Raw genomic sequence first — 22,614 nt, 5'->3', positions numbered from 1 at the left:
GACGATTCCCCTGACGAGTGATCAGTGTCAGCTGAAAATATTCGAGTTCATTTCAATATGGTTAGCCTGTCTTATATATTCGATTATATTTTTGTAGTACTGTTAAGAGTGTTAACCTCAACTGTATATATATTGGTTATGGCCTTATGGGTAGGGGGGATGAGGCAAAGATCAGACACGGTGTCAGATGAGAGATGGATTTTTTTCATAGAACAATTTGTTGATTTACAGAATGATTCAACCTTGTTGTTCCCACAGTGCCTTTCTAAAGTTCTACCATGTGACTGAGGCTGACAGGTTCGAGGTTGGACAGAAATATTCCAAAAATGGTATTTTTAGCCTATAGTTGGAGTAAATTAATGCTGATTCATGTTTGTAAGGGCATACCAAGCACAAACATAATACTCCATATAATGAAATGACATTAGTGGAGTCCGTAGATTACAATATTAGCAGTGTAGTCATGCACTTACTTCTGAAAAGCCATATAGACAAGAAAGTTTTTATTGAAGGTTATTCAATAACTGAGATGTGGGGATAAGATGAGGCTAATGAATAGGGGTAAGTTAAGACATGGGTATAGGAAAGATTTTACATTGAATGCCTCGATATGCTTGAAATGTAAACTGTCTACAGCAAAAATAATACAACAGTTATCAGAGTTAACCAGAACCGACAGTCTGAAGAGTCTCAGGTCATGAAAAGATTTTCAACTCACTCCGCTGGACAATCTGATGACGTTCAATGTCACAAACAATGCGCAAAGTCATTTTGAAAGTTGATTATTTCGTGGTTACTTAAATTTCATGAATGATGTTACAAGTTGATAGATGTCGTTAGGATAAACTGGTGCTGTAACGAATAAGAATTGCTGCGGTGTCTCATCTTGGACCCAGCGTGTCTCATGCTACCCGGGGTAAGTTGAGACGTTTGACCAATGACTTTTTAAGCCCTAAAAATCCGGGAGTGTGCTCTTCAATACAACTCAAAACATAGATATGAAAAGTACATATCACAGGCTTTTCATTGGCACCAAAATTGATGCTCACATAGCATTTATCTTCGAGTGGTATTGAAATATCAAAGTGTCTCATCTTGGCCTCCTCTTCCCTACAACAGCTTTAATGACATTTTGCTGTATTGGCCCACCCAGCTGCTTCAATTTTAACATTCATGACGAAGACCACAAATATTAAATCTCTCATTATTCCTTATAGTATTTCATATTGACTATAGCCTACATATAGTTTTGTGATGTATGTAGATTGTAGATGTAGACATGAAACTTCAATATTTTGTAACTTTTCATACATCCAAGCCATTTAGCATTTTTTTAGGGTATCGTTGGCGCATGTTGTACAACACTAGAGGAGAGTATAGGAGCTAACAACCCTGATTGATGGCGGATTAGTATATTTAACTGACCAACGGTATGATATAATATGCCGTTTTTTCGATACAGGTTTAAAATATTGAGTGTACCAACATTTTAGCAACTACATATTTTAATTGCTTCTAACTAGAACAGTGTTACCTATGGAGGAATTTCAAGTCACCAAATGTCCAAGTAATGACCTGTCACTGAAGAATCGCGTTATCATCAGTCCTGCCGATTACGCCCGCGGGTATCATTACGTTCGATTCCATAATCGCGGCCAACTGTATCATTTCACGTGTCATGCCGACGCTCAAATTCAAGACAAGTACCTTGGCTTTTCAATGGTCCAGAGAAAATGGGCGTATGTCGGAATCAATCAACCTTTGCAAGTGGAGAAATTCACGCCAACGAGGAACGATGTGATTACAGAATTGAAGCTTGAAGTGGATTTCTATCGTTCTAAAGAAGCATCCTCTGATCCAGTGGATTCGGATGTTCTTGCCAACTTATTCATGGATCTTTATTGCCATCGTTGGTTCGCCAGAGATGAGAGCCTGATTGTTTTGTCCCAAGGAAAGCACTTGAACATAGGTGTCAAGTGGATCACAACTGAAGGTCAACCTGGTGCGATCGGGGGTGTCCTGCAGGTAACCAGACTTGGACAAGAAGATAATTCTAGTTGCGTTATTGGCAGAGGTGGTCAGTAACGAAGTACTTCTACTTTTTTGAAGTACTCAAGTAGTTTTCCTCTACTTCTGGTACTTACTCATAAAAGTTGAGTAAAGCCTAGAATTTTTGTCGCGCTACGCGCGCAGTGGATACGTAGTGACTAGTATAGTTTCACGATAGTATCGGTGAATATAATTTAGGTAGCGGGTTGGCGTGGTTCCGTTCACACCACATTGTCGCCCTTCGCCCTTATGAAATATTTCATCACAGTATATATGGCTCATCATAACATTTGAAACTGATGTTTTGCAATGTAGCATAGTTACTTATCATAACGTTATCTAGCATGTCCATGGCGTGTCCTGATCTTGAAAAGTGGACTCTGATTTTTTTAGTTTTAGAGCTGTTTTAGCATACCACCTTCGAAACTTTCTAGACCAAAGACATGAAATACATGTTTCGCCTATAGAAGTAGTATTTATATTTCACTTTCAATTATCAGTATCGTCTACTTTGAAGTAGGGGTTTTCTGAGACGCCAAGTAGCTATACTGCGTTTGGCGTCTGATATGGTGAGACGCCGAGTAGCTATACGGCGTTTGGCGTCTGTTATGTCCAGACGCCGAGTAGCTATTTGGATTTTGGCGTCTGTTATGTTAGGACGCCGAGTAGCTATACGGCGTTTGGAGTCTGGTATCTCGGTAAACTGAGCAGAGGCTAAATCCTTTCATGGCGCGACTATTATGTTCTCGCAACTATATGATACGGAAGATTGCATATTGTTACATTTTTTTCATAATAAGCGTTGGCAGAATCCCAAATGATTGTATGTTCAGCTGTTTAAAATTATTGTATCACCACCCAGGGTTGCAATGAATCGAGTCATGACTCAACTCACAATTTTTTTTGCTGACCTGAGTTATTTTCTTAACATTGGATTTACTCATGGCTTATTCAAGAATGGTATATCAGGACTGATAAATGAAAAATATGCCCAAAACCTGCCTTTTATCTGTTACAATAAACATGTTCAGAGTGGGAAAAATGAATATATTAATTATCCGAGGCCTTCGATATCACCCCCGAGAGTTCCACAGAAGGGACCTAAAGCTGAACTGGATGGGGGAACACAAAACACTATGACTTGGACTCAACCCATTGCTCTCGGACTTGACTCGGTGGTGAATTGAAAATGACTCAAGTCAAATTGACTTGGTTCCAACCCTGTCACCACCCCATATCAGTGTTGGGATGACTCGAGTCATGACTTGACTCAAGTCACCTTGACTCAAGTCACCTTTTTCGTATGACTTGAATCGACTCGATTCACTTTGCTAAAATGACTTGACTTGACTCGAGTCACCTTCGAAAGTCGATTGACTTCACTCGAGTCAAAATGCGCAATGACTCGAAATGACTCGTGACTCGAAGGTAGTGACTTGATCCCAACACTATATCTGTACACTCGCAATGAATTTCAGACCCAAGTCTGTAGATACTGTATATTGTAATGAAACCATAATAAGAAAAATGCAACGAATACCACAGTAAAAATTATCAAGAAACAAGCAACGAAACCACAGTAGAAGTCACAGAGAAATAAGATATGGAACGACAGTAAACGTCATTGAGAAATCAGCAGTGGAACACAGTAAAAGTGACTGAGAAATAAGCAATGGAACCACAGTACAAATCATTAGTAAATACGCAACGAAACCACAGTAAAATGTCCCCAATAAATATATTAACATCAGAATTTACATCTGGGTACATAGCATGCAATAAAAATCAGGATCAGGTATCTGCTGTCCCGGGCAACAGTGCTCGTGCGTCCATCGACCACAGCCGTCACACGCAACCTGGAAACAAGTTAGAATCAATATACCTGACAAATGTAATCTCGTAATTGCATAGGGGAGATGTGGTACCGATGGATCAAAAATTGCAAAATGATCTCTGGCCCTCAAATCTTCAGCCGAGAATATATCTTTTGCTGGCTCAACACTTTGATGCAAGCTCTACGTATCTCGGACATTTACATGAATATCCGTTTTTTAAAAATATTTATGAACGTTCAAAATTTGTTGCTCGAACGTATCATTGGTCCCCACAGGTGGACTCCAAAGGCACACGACCATGGGACCTATGAGACATACGTTCAAAAACTCAAATTTTTCATGTTGTTTTGTTTTGTAATATAATCTAAGCTACAGCAGGTCAATGAAGAATGTTTTGTCGCCACCTTCAAGAATAAAATAGATTATTTGATTATATCAACTCAAATGTTGGAGTAAAATCACCTTTCGATTTACGTCCAAAATAACAAAATTATTGGCACATACATATTACCCGTAAATCGACATTTTGACTTTCAAATACCTCGTTGTAATGATAAAACACCACAGGAAACTATGACTTGTAGCCTCTATATGTGTAGGCGTGTTTCTGTTGTTAAGTGATTAGTTGATTCAAACATTTTGCTTGATTTGGTTATGGTACTAGGGTTAGTTCGGATATCAATAATTTTCACTATCCGGATAACGGATATATCCGGGTATTTTGGAATTTATCTAACCGGTTAACCGGATAATAACTGCTAAGTGAGACAATCGATTTCATTAGGTCTGCATGTAAAACGGATCGCAAAATCATTACACAGTGTTATTGTAGAGTACCTACCTACGCGCGCAGTATGAGCGATCGAATACGAGAAAAACCACGCAAATTTAATGTTCACTGCTTCCGCAATGCCCTCTTTATAAAGCACAGATGCATCAATTGTGGGATCCTGTAGCCGGCACCGGAATTTTGTAACAAAGAGAAGAGTCCACGTTCATTGAATGCTTTTTCAGCTTCCACAGAAGTGGACTGAATAGAAAGCAGCGCTTCGTAGAGAGTCAAAAGGTTGGCAGGTCGTACGCCGGAAACTTCAACGGCTTTACATACTTTTGACCATCCCTATGTTTAGGTTTGGGGTACTAGAAGGACGACTAGCTGATACTGGAATTGATGCCGACATGATACCTCGCTCTAATTCACGTGATCAGGCACGCAGCCAGCCGAAAATGTAGGGAGATTTAAATAAAATCAGGGGGTTTCGATTTTTTTTTCGAATTAATCATCAGCGGAAATCAATTACGCTTGCACGCACGCACATTTTTGAGAACATTCGATGTCATTCAGTTTCGCGGTGTCACTCTCAGAATCACTAATTAGAATACACTTAACGGCATATCGTCAACAAGCCATCGAGAGATAGGAGCCAATGCATGCTGGGTCCGAGATGGTTAGGCCAGCGGTTATATCGTTCGTAGGCCTATTGCAGACGCGATTGTGTAGGTCAACGATAATATCGTGAGCACCAAGCCAATGAAGATGCGATTGTGCAGGCCAGCGATGGAATAGTGTGTCCACTGCACATGGCCTATTGCAGATGCGATTCTTCAATCCAGTGGAACTATCGGCTTGTTGAAGACGCGATAAATCAGGCCAGAGACGATAGCCGAGCGCGCGGCAATTAATGACCTAATTTAACGATCTTCTCAGCAGGAGATCGCGTCACATTACATTGTGCAATGTGCACAGACGCATCTCGCTAATTGGCGACACGCTTCTCGTTAATCGGCCGCGCCAACACTGAATACTACTTATTGAAGCTTACTAAAACGTGTAAAATGCATTAGCAACGATTCTTTTTTATCCGGTTAACCGGCAGAAAAATATCCGGATATCAGATAGTGAAAATACATGCGGTTAACCGGTTAACCGTTATCTGGATAATCCAACCCTGTATGGTACCATAGGCCCCCCATCCGATAAATATTGTAATTGAATTGAAAATAGTCAACTCGAGGATGGTATTGAATTAAAAAAGATGTGTCATTATATACCCTGGTACAAGCCCTACACTTCACATTAAAAATAATGGCTAGTTTGTTAGTGTGAAAGATTCTGCCAGCATGCATTTGTAGCCAAATTCACGTACTATAATCATAGGATCATCTCAGATAATTTTTCAAGTATTTTCAGTCCCACTGTCTCATCGGACTGGGTCAGGGAATATCTGCTGAGTATTGAGTCATTGACACTAAGGCTGTGTACAATTATTGCTTGCAGGTGTCACAACCGATGACGCCCAGGAATATTTCTACCATCTAACCAGCCAGCTTGATAGTGTAACAGTGTGCCACTATTAGATTGATATTTTGTTTCTAAAATACCATAGGGGGCCAAACTCGACTTCTCAGCTTGTGTGATTGGCATTTATGACTTCTATCTGCTGTAGCATTGCAATAAAAATCGTGTTCGGCTAAAGTCACCACAGAAAATTTTTGAAAAAGTAATCAAAAACTTGAAAACAATTTTTTGTTTCATGATTAATCTATAGCTGTAGCTCGTCCGCCCATAACAGAATAGCAAAAAGCAGAACATCATGACATAGGCTATCATGAAATAATTTAGCAATGAGTCGAAAAAGTGGTACAAAGCCACCCCGTGTTAAGGCACTTGACTAACCACTACAAGTAGGCTAAACGTATTTAAACACTTTGAAAAATACTTGGTTTCTGATCACCTCTGCAAATAGCTGTCTACCAATTGTATGTTTTTCAGCCGACGACCAAAGTGATTTTCCAAAGCGCGGAGAACTCTCCGATCTGTCTCACCGGAAAGGCAAAGACTCGAGCCGCTCGGACCAACATTGTCAATCCGGATTTTGACTTCAATTTGCTCGGAATCGGAGGACTCGATGAAGAATTCAAGGAAATATTTCGCAGAGCGTTTGCGTCGCGAGTGCTCCCTGCGGACATTGTGGAGAAAATGGGGGCGAAACACGTGAAAGGAATATTACTCCACGGTCCACCAGGTACGAAACCTTTTCAAAATCTAACAAGTATTCCGCAGAGGTGGTCTAAGTAGTAGGGCTGGGCAAAATCAAAATCGAGTATCGGGCTCAGAGTCGAGTGTCTGAGTGTCTCATAATTACGGTATAAATCAGTGGTTCCCAACCTTTTTCGGTGGCAGGGCCAAATTTTGAATTTCAGAGTACGGTCGGGGCCGCACGAATACCAGGGCAATGAAAGGAGCCCAAAATAGTCACCAAAATATGAAAATTGGCATTGTTCCGATCATTCGCTTGACGCCATTGGCCATTGTGTTGCCCCGCTCCCGTTGTTCAGAACAATCAACCTTCGCTGGCTATTTCGGAGTAGTTTTATTGCCCTGGCGAGATTTCAATTCGTATTTTTGGAATCAGTGCGACACTTGCTTTCGATAAACACCGACATATCAAATTATTCGGACGCTTGGGTCGCGAGCTATAGGACTACCAATTATGCTTCTTTTTGTCGGCTAAACAGTACGCATCTCGGCGTATGCAATCGTGAGTCACTTATTGCACATCTATCCGTAAATTAGTTATCAATACCCATGGCCGTAACAGCACTTCGTCAGGCCCCTCCAAGACGTTGCTCTTGGGCCCCCCATAGGGTGATAAACAGAACTTCCAAGCCCCCCAGACCCCCTCAGGCTAGATGGCTGTTACCTCTATTTATCATCTAAATCGGGTGTCCCTTTTAGGCAGAATCTCTTGACTAAGCGCGAGAAGCGCGAAAAATTTCTATAATTCATGATTGAATCGATCAATATTATCGGGAATTGCATATATATTGGTATTATTTTTTATCCTCTCTCTGCTCACGTAATCAGATTGACCGGTTGAACCGAGTGAGTTGTGTTTGAAAATGTAGGACCACTCAATAATAATTAAACATCTTCGGGCGTATACCCGTTGGCAGGAACGAAACAGCACTTCGTCAGGCCCCCAAAAACACTTAGGTCTTGAGCTCCCATAGGGTGATAAACCGACCCCCCGTCCCGTTGTTCGCTTCTGCCACAAAATCAGGATCACCGTTTAGTGAGCCAGCGTGGAGCGTGAAAATTTTCGATAATTCAAAATAAAATAGGTCAATAAGATCGGGAATTGCATATATATTGCTATCAATTACTTGTCCTCTCTGCTCACGTAATCAGATTTACCGGTAGAGCTGAGTGAGGTGTCTTGGAAACCGTAGGGCCCGTAAATAATAATTAAACATATTTGGACGGGCGGACCCGTTGGTACGACTTTCTTACATGATGTTATTTCGTGACCTCAAGTCTGCTATATCAAAAAATATAGAATCGCCCAAACGTACTAAACTAAAAGATGCACACGATTTCAAATTGGTAGTTCTTCACTGGCATATATATAATTCTTCCCTGCGTGATGGTAGCCTATGTGTCTCGTGAGTTTCAGATTGCCAAGACAGGAACATTCGACGCCAGTCATTTAGGCGCCTATGGTCAATTATACCTATATGTATTTTGTATATACATAACGAAGTTTTCGGCCAGCGTAAGACCGATCCTTTTCGGCCAAGGTTTTCTCGCTGCCGATCGTTCTGGCACACTTCTTGGAGTCGAATGTTACATGGCCTAAAACTTTATATGTCTTCGTGCGCCGTGGTGCGGTAATAGCCAACGCCGATATGACCACTTCTATAAATCTTGCGTATTTTATCTTGCTGGAAGAGTACCCAATAAAAAATTTTGAAAAAGTTGCATAAAATTTCATAAAATACTCTATAATTTATGCTAATTCACTAAATAATTTTGGGCCCCCTTCAAACTCGCACCCCCCAATTGGGGACTTGGGGTGGGGCAGTTACGGTCCTGTCAATACCTATATCCATAGGTACTGCTTGTTCAACTGGAAAGTTAGGGCACATTGCATTGAAACAGCAGTGACGTAATCTTAGCAGTCTACTCACAACTTTCCTGCAATCCTAACTGAAAACTCCAGACTCCAAGCCTAGCAAGAGTATTTTATAAATATATTATTTTTTTTCACAAGTCGATTTCTCAATATTTTTGTGGGGGCCGCAAGAAATCTAGCTGGGGGCCGGGGTTGGGAATCACTGGTATAAATGATGTGGAAGGTTCAAATAGATACTTTTATGTGGCCGCAAAGAATACAATTCCAGTTCTACATCATATCAAAAATAATTTGTTTTTTCGACCTTATCTATTTCATTGCACTTTGTGGTTATTGTGACAATGCTGCGATCACGACTTCACACAGGCGCGTAGCCAGAGGGGGCTTTCGGGGTCGAAACCCCCGCATTCCGAAGTGCGAATCCCCCTCCTTAAACGCGAGACCCCGCCCATCTGAAATGACTGTTCTGACGCTGCTACTCGGTTGCATTCGTTGCAATTCAATAAGTCGTATTAGACTTGCGCGTGGCCAATTACCTAGAGGCGTGGTGCCAATTAGCGAGATTCGTCTGTGCACATTGCACTGCACAATGTAACGAGACGCGATCTCCCGCTGAGATGATTGCGAAATCAGGTCATCGATTGCCGCACGCTCGGCAACTGTCGCCTGATTTATCACGTCTCCTACAAGCATAGTTCTGCTGGCTTGAAGAATCGCATCTGTAATAGACCCGGTGCGCACTATACCATCAATGGCCTGCACAATCGCATCTACTTTGCCTGGCGCGCACGATATCATCGGCCGGCCGACACAATCGCATCTGCAATAGGCCTAATACGAAAGATATATCATCGCTAGCCTAACTATCGCGTCTTGGGCCTAGCATGGTTTGGCTCCTATCTCTCGATGGCTTGGAGACAATGCCGTTACGTGTATGCTTATTAGCGAGAGTGACATCGCGAAACTGAATGACATCGAACGTCCGCAAACTTGGCGTGCGTACCCTACATACGTATTTGATTTCCGCTAATCTTTCAACATAACCATCAGAAGCTGTGTGTCAAGGCTTGAGTTATAAAAGAGGACAGGTTTGACGCACTTGAAATCGGCGTCATTATAGCACATATTCCATAAAAATTCGGACATTTCGACTTGAGAAAATCGTCGCCGAGGCTACGTAAGACGCGTTGATAAGCGCGCGTTCACAGCAGCAGTTCTGAACTCGTTGACAAGCTTATCATACGCGTATAATCGTCAACACGAGGAGATTGTATAATCGTCATTTACGCATGCACTTAATCCACAGATAAGTTATTTCCACTAATGTGAGTAAGTTTTATGACATGTTTTGTATGCTGCTATGTGACCAATCGAGGTTGACTGCAACTGCAAATGAAACCAACTTTTTGAAATGCGCAACTAGAACTAGAACAAACCACTATTCAAAACTGGAACTGGAACTAGAACTACTCACTTTTAACAACTCGCAATTAGAACTACCTATTTTCAAAACTAAAAGGTGAACTGAAGTTACTTGACCGTAACTAAGTAGATTGATAGTTTGCACAAGCTTAACCGCCCCTGGTATTCCAATGAAACGGGGACTGTTTTGTCGCAGGCTGCGGTAAGACATTGATGGCTCGTCAGATCGGAAAGATGTTGAGCGTCCGCGAGCCACAAATTGTCAACGGTCCGGAAATTTTGAACAAGTACGTCGGGGAATCGGAAGCGAATATTCGCAAATTGTTCGAAGCTGCCGAGGAGGAGCAAAAGAAAGTGAGTGATGTCATACATAGTGCCTGATCAATTGTCAAGTGGATGTCACACTTTGACCACACATTAGGGTAAGTCCATATCGGATCAACCAAAAATATGAATTTGGTCACCACCATAGTTTCAGATTTTGCTGAAATTTAGCTCAAAGCCTCATAAAGTATATCTGACTAAATCACAATTGATTTGAAATGAATTACTTGAGTAATTTTAAAGTTATCGCATGATGAAAAACATGCTTTTCATGCCCATTCAACCGTGAAATTGTAGGACTGTTTTTAAGTATATTTGGAATTGTCTGTAAATGGGCTACTTTGACCTTAGAATATTGTTCACTTTGTTATGTTGTATAAATTGATCTATTCTATCATTCAAGTGCGAAATTAATGATTTTTGGTGCACGGCCCAGAATTTAGCTCAAGTTGAAAGACGGTGCCTCTGGAAATCAGTCAAGCATGACAATATTTCAGGAGTCTCCCTCTAATTTCTGTCTACTTGAAAAAAGTTATGAAGGGTGGCAAATGAAAGCTGTTGCAACACAGATTCCTTAGGAAACAAGTTTTTATGTAATATTTACTAACAAAGTTTTGAAAACAGGGTATATTTCAGGTCATGAAAATGTAGTGATTTTCCTAAAAAATGATGTTCGATATTCTAGTTGCTGTGTTACCTTGAGACAAACTCCAGCATGTTACTCATTTTCTAAAAATTCTTTGTTCTAACAGCTCTCATATGACACCATTTACAAAAATTTTGAAGCAGACAGAAATGAGAGAGAGACCCTTGAAATATTCTTGTTACGCTTCAGTGGTTTCTGGGGTTAATGAGTGATATTTTGGGATATCAACCAAAAATCGGTAATTTTTGTTCTGTATGATAGAATAGATCAATTTATACAACATAACAAATGGAACAACTCTCTAATTGTCAAAATAGCTTATTTACAGAAAATTTCAAATCAGCCTAAAAAATTACTTGATTTTCGCGGTTGGATGAGCATAAAATGCTTGATTTTATCATGCAATAACTTGAAAACTACTTATGTAATTCATTTAAAATAAATTGATATTTACTTAGATGTACTTCATGGTGTTTTGAGCGAAATTTCAGAGAAATCTGAAACTTAAGAGATACCCAATCCCTCTTTTGATTAATCTCAAATTGAATTACCCCATGGATTCAGAAGTATTTATGTAAGGTTAATTTAGAGGTACTATCAGTCAAATATTAGTTAGCAAAACACGTCAGCCATGTTCCTCTCCAAACAAGCTTTCATATGACATGGTTACTTTCCAATTTTCGTGTGGACAGAATTACGCTAGATATAATTGAAGTTCATGCTACGCATGAACGATTTTGAAAAATGTCGGTTTATGAGGTGGGTTTTAACCCTTGACCCCATTTGATTAAGTGACAATTTTCCCTTCAATAGCAAGAGTTTCTTCTATGGTATCATTAGACACCATAATCCACTCTCAAGTACTTGACTATGCTGGTTTATAAAAGTTACTGTAACAGGTAATGTGAAACTGATTGAACTTCATGGTTGAGTGAGCACAGAATGGCCATTTTTAAAAATGCGATAACTTTGTGATGGGTTGACCAATTTTGACAAAATTAAGTTTGCTGCAGTCAGAACTGGATACCAGATTTACCTCTCCATTTTCATTGCAATCTGAGGACCCAGTGGTGACAAGAGTGGTTGATTTGATATGGACTTACCCAGTATCCGATCCCTGTTTCAGTCTGGCGTCAACAGCGGTCTGCACATTATCATCTTTGACGAAATTGACGCCATTTGCAAGCAAAGAGGCTCCGTAGCCGGCGCTTCCGGCGTCCATGACACTGTGGTCAATCAACTCCTGTCCAAGATCGACGGGGTGGATCAGCTCAACAACATTCTCGTTATCGGTCAGAAATTGTCGCTCTCATCGACTCCATGTACCAACCTGGTGTCGTCTATTTTCAGGCATGACAAACCGACCGGACCTGATCGACGACGCTCTCATGAGACCGGGACGGCTCGAGGTCAAGAAAGAAATCGGATTGCCAGACGAACATGGAAGGTAGACTGCTTTTGGTTTTTTAATAGCTGATTATGATCAGTCTGCACCAGCGCTTTTGAGAATCTATCATTCATCCACATAAACCACACGAGCACGCAACATGAAAATGAGAATATATATATATCGACTTTTCTATTAGATAAAAATAAAAAAGGGCAAAAGAAAACAGGTGACAAAAGAACATCGAGATAATCAGTTTTGGGTTCGTGTTAAGCGTCTCCAACGTAGGCGGTCGTGGGCGTCTTCAAGCGACAGCCCGCGTTGCGCTAGATCAGTCTCCATTGTCGAGCGCCATGTTCTCCGATTCCAGCCACCTCTGCGCCATGGCTCCGTGGGAATGTGATTGATGATGGCGGCGGCTGGTTGCTCGTCTTGATGCCGCTCTAGATGGCCGATTAGGCAGAAGCGTCGTTCAGCTGCCAGTAGACAGCATGGGACCGTTCCTGTGAGTTCTCGCAATGCGTTCGTGGATATATGCTCCGGATGGTGAATGCCGAGTGCATAGCGGAGGAGTGCGTCGTAGTTAGCGTTGAGCGTCTTAGCCAGCTTCTCTGTCAGCGTGAGTGCCTCTATTCCGTAGAGAAGAACCTGCTCGACAGTGACACGGAAGATGCGGGTCTTGAGCTGGATTGAGGCACTTGAATGGAAGAGGCTATGTAGCCGGCTTGCCGCGCCCCAGGCCTTTGCTCGCCTCGCCTTGAGCGCTTTTCCAGAGTCAGCGACGTCAATACCGAGGTATGCAAAATTCGTTATATACTTGAGATCGGTATCTCCCAGTTGAATTGGTGTCGTGTTCTCCGGTAGAGCTGGTATGGCCAGAACCTCAGTCTTCTTAGCGCTGATCTGGAGGCCAACAAGAGCGGCGGCGGCCTCTAGCTGGTTAATGAGGCGCTGTGCCGATGCGGTGTTCGGGGCAAGCAGGGCTAGGTCGTCTGCGTAGGCAAGAATACCTACGTGGATTGCCTCTCGAGTCGTACGCGTGCGCGTTCCTTGCCGCCATTCAAAGAAGTTCGTAGTATCCGGGAAGGCCGTTCGTAGCACGAAGTCAAGGATGACCACGAACAAGAATGGTACCAGGGTGTCACCTTGAAGCACACCAGCCAAAGTGTTGAAATCTCCGCTTGGGCCGTCATCTGTTCGGACTCGCGCTCGTGTGTCAGTGTAGAGCAGGGGCGGGCAACTTCTCGAGTCGGCGGGCCGGATATAGGAAAATTAAGTACTTGGCGGGCCGGATTGCTGAATCGATACAATATTCGCCTATTTATCCACATTCCACATATACAAGGAATAAATCGCATTTCATGAATACATTCTAACGACAGTAATGTCACTTCAAAGCTATTTCTCGCCGATAATGACGAATACAATGTGAATTTGAGAATAGCATTGTCATACAGGCGCCGCCATGTCTGCTTCTATCTGATCAATCAACACACGGTGCAATCCTCAATTAAGATTTCAAGGAGTTCGATAACCCCGGTACCCCTAATTTACCAACACATATATTCGTTAGGGTTGAGTAGGTGACGAGATAGCATCGTTGTTCAACTGTGTGGCCTGAGAAATCTCGATAATGAATTCATGCGGTCCGCGACCTCTACGAAATTTGAAAAGTGGCCCGCGACCCGTTTTGAGTTGGCGATCCCTGGTATAAGCAGTGTTTTCGTCTTACAAAAGCCTAGAAGTGTGCCGTGCTACAAGTCGGCGGTTACAGAATGAAAAATAAGAAATATCAGCCTGGTGTAATTGACCTTTGTAGTCGACAAACACCATGATTACCACACCACAAACGACATTAGGGTTGAGTACATCGCAAATGCCGATAATGCAAGTCTTCTCGCTTCGACGAAATTACGCGTAAGCTCCACTCTAGCACGCTGCGCATATACGTATATAATAACATGCACTATGCAGTCACTAAAATTTGACGTGGTAAGCAAATAGTGGGAAATCTCGGCAGACTAGGGCCGCGGGCCACATTATCATGTAAAACGGAAAACTGTCCGCGGGCCGGACAAAATCCCTTCGCGGGCCGGATCCGGCCCGCGGGCCGTATGTTGCCCACCCCTGGTGTAGAGGGCCATAATGGCGTACGTTATCACCTCAGGAATTCCATAGAATCTGAGGATCTCTGCCATGGCTGAGAATGAGAAGAGAACACTTTTTTATTCAAATGTCCAATGCATTAGCTACCAGTTTGTCAAGGGCAGAGTCGCTGCTTACTATTTCTGGCAATTTCAGACAAGCTAGGCGCAAATTGTTTCTACGACGCTCCCCACATTGTGCCATTACATGTCCCGTAAAGAATACAGCTCGGTTTGCTGGTGTTGATGTCAGCCAATGCACTTGGCCAAATAACTTGTGTGGTTTTGTAGATGAACTCCTAGTGCTTGGATGGCCAGGTCTTCACACCCTCTTTCAAACAATTCTTTTGATTACATAATAATAATAGTGTGCGAATAATAATTCATTACACTGGCACGAGACAAAATGGTTGTAGAGCTTCTTGGGGGGTACAGAACTTGATTATACAATCGAATCGTACATTCATATCGAAGTAAACCGGAATATTTTTGGCTCACACTCGTGCTAGTTGCTGACAATCCGGGTTCGTTTCAATATCAATATACTACTCAATTGCATACGGAAGTTCTGTACCTCCAAGAAGCTCTTCAAAATTTGAATATGGCGGGCACAATGATTGGAGTGCTCGAACCTGAATCGAATATTAATTCTAATAATTTGTGTCGAGTAGTGAGAGACGATTTTTCGGGTAATGAAATCATATGTTTCGAAACTATTATCAACTGAAGTAGCCTTAAACCTCGATTTGCCGTATCGCAGCCAATTTCGTTTTACACACCTGCGAGCACTGTCCCACAAGTCTACACAGTTTATGACAACAAAAAGAATTTATGCATCTTTTGATCATCTCACAATATATATTACTTGTTCCGCTCGTGGTAAAATTCTATATCTTCTATTTTGAAATTAAAATTTCAGTCTGTGTGACGTGATAGTTAGCGATACCAATTGTTCTTAGACAAATGTTAGTTTAACAGTCGAGGGTAGCCGTCGATCAGCGCCGGATCAAAGAGCTTCGACTAATCAATAGTAATCTATTATAGGCTTGTAATATGAGGTTGTGCGCTCCCAAGCTTCTTATTCATTGTTGAACCCATTTCACCTTTGCTTCCGGCCCGCAGACTTGAAATCTTGAAAATCCATTCCGCAAAAATGTACGCTTCTGGTACGATCAACGATGACGTCAATTTGGAAGAGATCGCGGCTCTAACTAAGAATTTCAGCGGCGCCGAACTCGCCGGTAAGCTTTAATTGAATACTGTATTCGTTTTGAAACAAACCCAAATATCTGGAACTCGTCAGTAACTAGCAGAGAATTGAAAATAACCTTGTATCAATATTGGGTCATTTCAATATGAATGTAGTATTCAATTGCTCTTTACATTTGATTAGTTGATAACGATTATGTTCGTGCTCAGGCTTGATTCGTGCAGCGCAGTCGTGTGCGTTTGTACGACACACAAGAGGAGGCAGCTCCATTAAAGTGGACGTTGATGGCATTGACGAACTTCAGGTATCTTGGAAACAAAATTTTTAAGGCGATTTTTTTACCTTAAAAAGGAAAATTTTGACCTAAAAAATTAGAATTTAGACTTTTTTTTTACCTAAACAAACTGAATTTTGACCAAATTTTGACCTAATGTATGCAAATTAGGTGTTTTCCCACATAATGTTAAAATTGTACCACTCATCTACATTCCTGGTTGGGACTGGCTGTCCTAACGAAGTAGTTTGGCCTGAAAAATGTTCTTCGCATAGAAACAGGCAACTTTTTACTCGAAAAAACAATATTTTAATGGAATCTGGCCCTATGAAGAATTCCAGTGGTTGCAATACATATTATGGTTGAAATAATTAAAAAATTTGTAGTACAACGAGAGATACTTTCCTACATTCTTGGGTAGAAAGTGCATGTCCTTACTAAGAAACTTGCCAATACCGTTCAACAGCAGCAGTTGTTGGCTGACAACACTCAAGTTGTGCGTACACTGCTGGTGACAAACCGTGTTGCTTGATTCTGACAATGTTGTCTACATCACAATTTTTCATCATGTGCTTCTCAATATAAGAATGATGCAATGCCCAAAAAGTCTTTCTGCAGTTAGGATATTGCCATAATACCATGTCTACCTATTTGTTTTATTTGACCGTTTATAATTCACAATCAATGAACAGACGATCAGCCGTTTACAACGGTAGGCGTATAAAGTAGGCTACAAGCTGTAAAATATCAAATGATAAGTTCAATGACAGTGTAAAGTCTACGATACAAACGAAATGCAGATGTCAAAAATTGTTTGACTTTATGAACAATTTTGACAAATTTTGACCTAACGCTACAATTTTGACAAAATATCGACAAATTTTGACATGTCAAAAAAACCCGCTCTACTCATCACCGATTGATTAGAGCGAAATGCGGGTTGATTCAATTTTAATCTAATATTTGACATGTTTCTAAGCTCTCATTCTAACTCTCATTTCATATTGTTTTTCCTGAAACATGCTACAAGAGAACTTTACCGTGCAAAGGAAGTCAAGCTCTCTTTTCAGACATTTTCTATTGCCATGCTGACGAGGATCAACTCTGATTTGATATCAACTGAACTTAAATTTTGTTTGATTTCTTTTGCGAATTAATGTATGCTAATTTTAATCTAATTTTACAAAAAAACTGTATCATGTAATGTAATTCGACAAAAAACTGTGTAGGTTTCATTCTAATTGCAATCTAATCTCGAAAAGCTGAAAATTCCGTAGCTGTCTAATTCTTGCTGATGGAACCTTTCACTATATTTCAGGTTTCTAAGAACGACTTCATGGTGGCGCTGGAGAACGACATCAAGCCCGCTTATGGCGCCAAGGAAGAGGATGTCGAGAAGTACATGAGGAACGGAATATTGATGTGAGTCGAGATGATCCCTTCCTCCCTCCAACCCGCTTCTGCATTAATAATAAGATTGATTTTCACGCCTACCACTCTGAACGTGATCAAGATCTATTTCAATTTTTTTTTCAAAGTTTTTCATTCTTTTTTATATTATTGGCAAATACACGCAAGTAATCGCGGGTTTTTATTGAATTTACTTATTTCATCGTGTTCTTCATTCCCAGTAAAACTGGTAAACATACACACTTGTAGTTTTTTTGTTACTTTGTTTCATTTTAAAAAAATTTTATTTCAATTTGTCTGATACACAGGTGGGGCGTTCCTGTTCAGCGAGTTCTGGATCAAGGAAGCTTGCTCGTCAATCAAGTCCGATCGAGCGCAAAGACCCCTTTGATCAGCATGCTGTTGAGTGGTTGGTATCACTGATGGCATATTTCTAGTGTCATAATTTGCATTAGTCCTCAAAATGCATGTTGCAATTATAAAATTAGTCTCCGCCATTGAAGTGCCAAAAGCATGCGACCCTTCGAATCTGCTTTTTCAAACTGCATATTCGAGTAGTTTTCAGGAATTCCATTTTTTAGTCCATACCGGTCGTTTGGCTACATCTTGAAAATCTCTACGTGCAATGGAGCATAAATTTACATTGCTCCTCTTTCAGGGATGTGGAGTCGGTTCCTTTTACTTCAACCCCAGACGTTTTGAATATACCAACTCTGACTCCGACACCGGGAATTTCAAATTCACTGACTCTGACTCTAGCATTGCTTTAAAACTACTAGGAAAATTACACCTCTATTACATTTTTAGACATGTATGATTCGCATATAGCATGAAAACTGTAGTCACAGAAAGAAATAAACTTTGTGATGGCCCGAAAACGTAAAAAGCTTGATGACTTCTGTAACTGCAAACGCACTTTCGATAACATTTGGTTCAATTTTTTAATAACCTGGAGTCGTGGTCAGAGCATTTCAACAAACTCCGACTCCAAGAATGCTATACATTTTCTATGACTCCGGCTCCAACATGAAAGAAGGTATCAGAACTCAGACTCCACAGCCCTGGTAGCATAGCTGACTACGTTGAGAGTCTGTCCGAGTAGAGAGCCCTGGTATGCTCACATTTTTATTTACTTGTAAATTACTACTTCTATTTGTACTTGAGTAGTAAGGTACGATGTTGCTTCTACTCAGGCGGTCCAAGGAGTCGAGTAGTAGTGACGCGTGGATTTCTACATAATCCGACTTTGAGAGTGTGACCGCTTTTCTACTGTCCAGGTCCGACTGGCAGCGGCAAGACCGCCCTTGCCACGCGTATCGCGGTAGACTCTGGCTTCCCGTTTGTGAAAATCTGCTCTCCCGGCGACCTAGTCGGCATGAACGAAGCCGCCAAGTGCCAGCACATCAAGAAAGTGTTCACGGACGCGTACAAGTCCCAGTTGAGCTGCATCGTGGTCGACGATATCGAGAAACTGATGGATTTCAACCCGATCGGACCGCGCTTTTCAAACACGGTTGCTCACGCGATGATGGTGCTTTTCAAGAATCTACCTCCTGTGGTGAGCTTGCGAGATTGAGAACTGTGCGACCAGTATCAAATTTTTGAATGGATAACGATAAAACCAATAACAAACTGCTTCGCTGATTAATCCGGCCGGCATTCTAAAGATATTTGCTATCTTCCCTGAAGCTCACATCTACAACTTTGCAGCATTTTTTAAACAGCTTTACAGCCATCGTTTCGCTTGTCAGACTTTCCTAAAACGTGTGATTTTTAAATCTAATTTCTGCGGTGAGCTAGCTTGATTGAATAGACTTCTAGAAGTACAGAACTTCAACGTAGCAACAATATGTTAATACCTAAAATAGCATGATTACAACGCGACACGAATGACACATTCCCAGGGTAGGAATTGTGTGTTCCCGACCTACAGGCCATGGACCCCTATCTTTGTTTTAGATTTATCAACATTGATATTTTAAAATTTGCGAAATGGCTACACCTGCTAAATAAAGGAAGATGAAACTTATCTAAAGCTATATCAGGAGTTGCAAATTTCTTTCAATCAGATATTTTCGTTTCTACATTTATTAAATTTGATTAGTCATCTATTTCAATTTTTAAATATTTATAGTATTCAATTGTTTCATAAAACATTTCACCTCCACTCTGAATTGGGAAGGACTTCTTTTTCACGTTCTACTTGGCTTCAGAACCGCAAGCTTCTAGTGATCGCGACCTCCAGCAACCTATCCGTCCTGCAGGACATGAAGATGGACGAGAGTTTTGATCAGCTCATTCACGTCGGCAATCTATCAAAACCTGAGCACGTCAGTGAAGCGCTCGAGGTAAGAACCATTTGCTCTGATTCAGAACCGGTCAAAGTACTATGTGGTTATGTTTTCGCACTGCTTATACATCTACGTCACGTTTTGATGAGGCTCGAGATGTATTCATTAACACGGTAACAAAATGGCAAGTGAAGACGGCCTATTCCGCATATGACGCGAAAAAAGGTCAACTCAACAGAAAGTAGTCGCGGAAACCGATTTCCGAGCACTGACCACCTTGGAAAAAAAGCCTTTTTTTAGTAAATTCACCAGCGATCAGAGTTGGTGAATAAATCTCGTGATTAGATGTCCTCTTTTTCGGATCCGTAAATATAGGGTCGAACATTTGTACAGAGATTGATAAGGGGGCGACGAGTCAAAAAAAGTTGAGAACCACTAGTCTAGGACCAGTTGTCGCAACTAGAACTAATCATTTTGAAACGAACACAACTAGAACTAGAACTACCGATTTTTAAAATTCGGGACAGGAACTTCTCAAATAACCAGTAGTTATTTGACCGTCAACTAACTACATTCATAGTTCGTACAATTCTGCTCCAAGAGTCCCTTCCAACTGTGAAGCACTTGTAAAAGTAGTGTATAAACATAACCGCTCCGTAGATTAAACCTACTTGAGTAATGAGTACTATAAGCAAGCAAAAGTACTCGTACACTGACGACCTCTGCTCTGCAGGCACTCGAGGCGTTCACAGCCGGCCAACGGGCAGAAATCGAGAGCAGGGTCAGCGGGTACACGATCTGGGTCGGAATCAAGCAGCTGATCCGCATGGTTGGCACCGCGGAACAAGAAGAACCGGCCCAGCAAGTGTCCACTCTGGTCTCTCTCATGGCCGAAAACGGAAGCCTCAAGTCCAAGTCCTCATGAGCACGGTCAGGCGCAATGATTCGAGCATTCCATTCTGAATCGAGAGTTCATTCTAATCATTCCGGTCGAGAGCAGCGTTAGGATTTCGTCAGGCTCCGTAATGATCGTCACTATATTATATTACATTGTACAAAGTTACGTACTTTAGTCTGGAAACGACATAGTTGTGAATTCGTGATCGACTTACTACATTGTCACAAATTTCAAAGAGATAAGTATGCCCAAAAATACGTAAAGAATTCTAATGCGATGTAGATCTGGCACTCTATTCTTTGTGGTAGCATAAAAGGTACTTCCTACATCATTCATACTGTTGTGACATGAAATTAGTAATCAAATACTCGACACGAATCCAATGCTCGGTTCAGAATTGAATCACTCAACTGCTCGAATCTGCCCAGCTCTGCTCATGAAATGACCACGATTTTATTGTTCCGGTGCTGCATTTTGTTCTGTTCGTTGATGCCCAAGTTTCAATTTCCCTGTAGTATTGAATGGAGCCCGACCGATAAAATTTTTGGTCGCATACGTTTCTTCAGAGCGCCACCGTAATGGAGTTTCAATTTATTGAAATTTCCTCAAGAACTTCACGCTACAGCAGTCACGCAGAGATCGAACTTTATATAGTTGTCAGCCGATGTTATGAAGGGAATATGTCGTACACGCAAAGGTGGTTTAGATACCGCGTTCAACGAAAGATGTTCAGTCGGGAGATTTATGTCAAAATCGGGCCTAGTGTATTCTATTTCTTTAGGACAGAAATAGATCATGTCTAACAATGTTCTATACATAAACAATGTTTTATGCATAAGAATAGGACATGATCTATATCTGTCGTAAAGAAATAGAATACACTAGGCCCGATCTAAACCACCTTGGCGTGTACGACATATTTCCTTCATAACATAGGCTATTAAACTATATGAAGTTTGATCTCTGCGTGACTGCTGGAGCCTGAAGTTTATGTGGAAATTTCAATAAATTGCAGCTCCATTACTGTGGCGTTCTAAAGAAAACGGCTGCGGCCAAAATTTTTTTTACGTTTTGCTCTTCAATTTGAGACCACATCATTTGTAGAGTGCAGTGCCCCGTTAAGACGCATTTCTGAAAATGTAAAAGAATTTGAACAGCTTTATAGCCATTGTTATGCTCATACATGAAATAAGCTAGAAAGGCTGCATCTGCACACCTATAAGCTGTAAGAAATGGATGAATGTTTCAAGTCTAGCAGTCGTAGATTATAGTTCTCTGACTCCCTACTACTGTGATATCACGAAAATGTCGATATTTCTTTTCGTGCGCGATATCGGCTGGATGTGATCACTGATCAGCAAACCGATCATTAGTTGTAATTGTAATTGTGGGAGATCCATCGAACGGGCGCATGATAAGTGACGATTTCTTTCAAGTGTCGATGTGCAATATAGTTTTGTTTAAAGCGTAGAGTGTGGGGTGAGTCGTTTGTTCTGGGTCCGGGGTCTTGTAGTAGTTCGGTTTATTAGCAATTTTCCTGAGTTCAATACACCACAAAATTACGATACAATGAAAAGGTAGGAAGGTGTCGAAACGACTTGGAGTAGTCTTTGAAATCAGACACTGAGGTGGCATGCGCACTGAATGAAAAGTAAGAAGAAGATAATATGAAAAGCAAGCGACAAAATGACGTTGGCATGTCGCGGAAGGTCAGGTCGTGGTCCGGTAATCTCGAGGGTGGACTAGTATTCATTTAGTAGTCCAGGTCAGGGAGCAGAGCAAAGGCCGAGTCATAATGTTGAGATTCG

The 22,614-nt window shown here is 41.3% G+C and overlaps 1 protein-coding gene across 1 annotated transcript; it reads left to right on the top strand.

The window, feature by feature from the left end:
* The first annotated feature begins 435 nt into the window (after positions 1-435).
* LOC145443037 (vesicle-fusing ATPase-like) lies at positions 436-22,276 on the top strand. Its single transcript, XM_080321021.1, has 12 exons — positions 436-2,025; positions 6,658-6,910; positions 10,419-10,576; positions 12,319-12,484; positions 12,543-12,639; positions 15,846-15,964; positions 16,143-16,237; positions 17,526-17,629; positions 17,926-18,026; positions 18,895-19,175; positions 19,831-19,965; positions 20,642-22,276. Exons 1-12 carry the CDS (start codon positions 1,537-1,539, stop codon positions 20,831-20,833), a joined length of 2,190 nt encoding a protein of 729 aa, XP_080177147.1. The 5' UTR covers positions 436-1,536; the 3' UTR covers positions 20,834-22,276.
* The last annotated feature ends 338 nt before the right edge of the window (positions 22,277-22,614 follow it).

This window comes from Botryllus schlosseri, chromosome 7 (genome assembly GCF_051294905.1).
Source record: "Botryllus schlosseri isolate E-star chromosome 7, Bs_hap1, whole genome shotgun sequence".
NCBI classification, from domain to species: domain Eukaryota; kingdom Metazoa; phylum Chordata; class Ascidiacea; order Stolidobranchia; family Styelidae; genus Botryllus; species Botryllus schlosseri.
The sequence above is the reverse complement of the archived record's forward strand: the minus strand, read 5'-3'. Positions and strand labels throughout refer to the sequence as shown.

Bases quoted from the DNA above. Each gene is read 5' to 3' on its own strand.
- LOC145443037 (XM_080321021.1), top strand. From the start codon at position 1,537: ATGGAGGAATTTCAAGTCACCAAATGTCCAAGTAATGACCTGTCACTG. The intron at 2,026-6,657 runs GTAACCAGACTT...TATGTTTTTCAG, and splicing joins CGATCGGGGGTGTCCTGCAG to CCGACGACCAAAGTGATTTT. The intron at 10,577-12,318 runs GTGAGTGATGTC...TCCCTGTTTCAG, and splicing joins CCGAGGAGGAGCAAAAGAAA to TCTGGCGTCAACAGCGGTCT.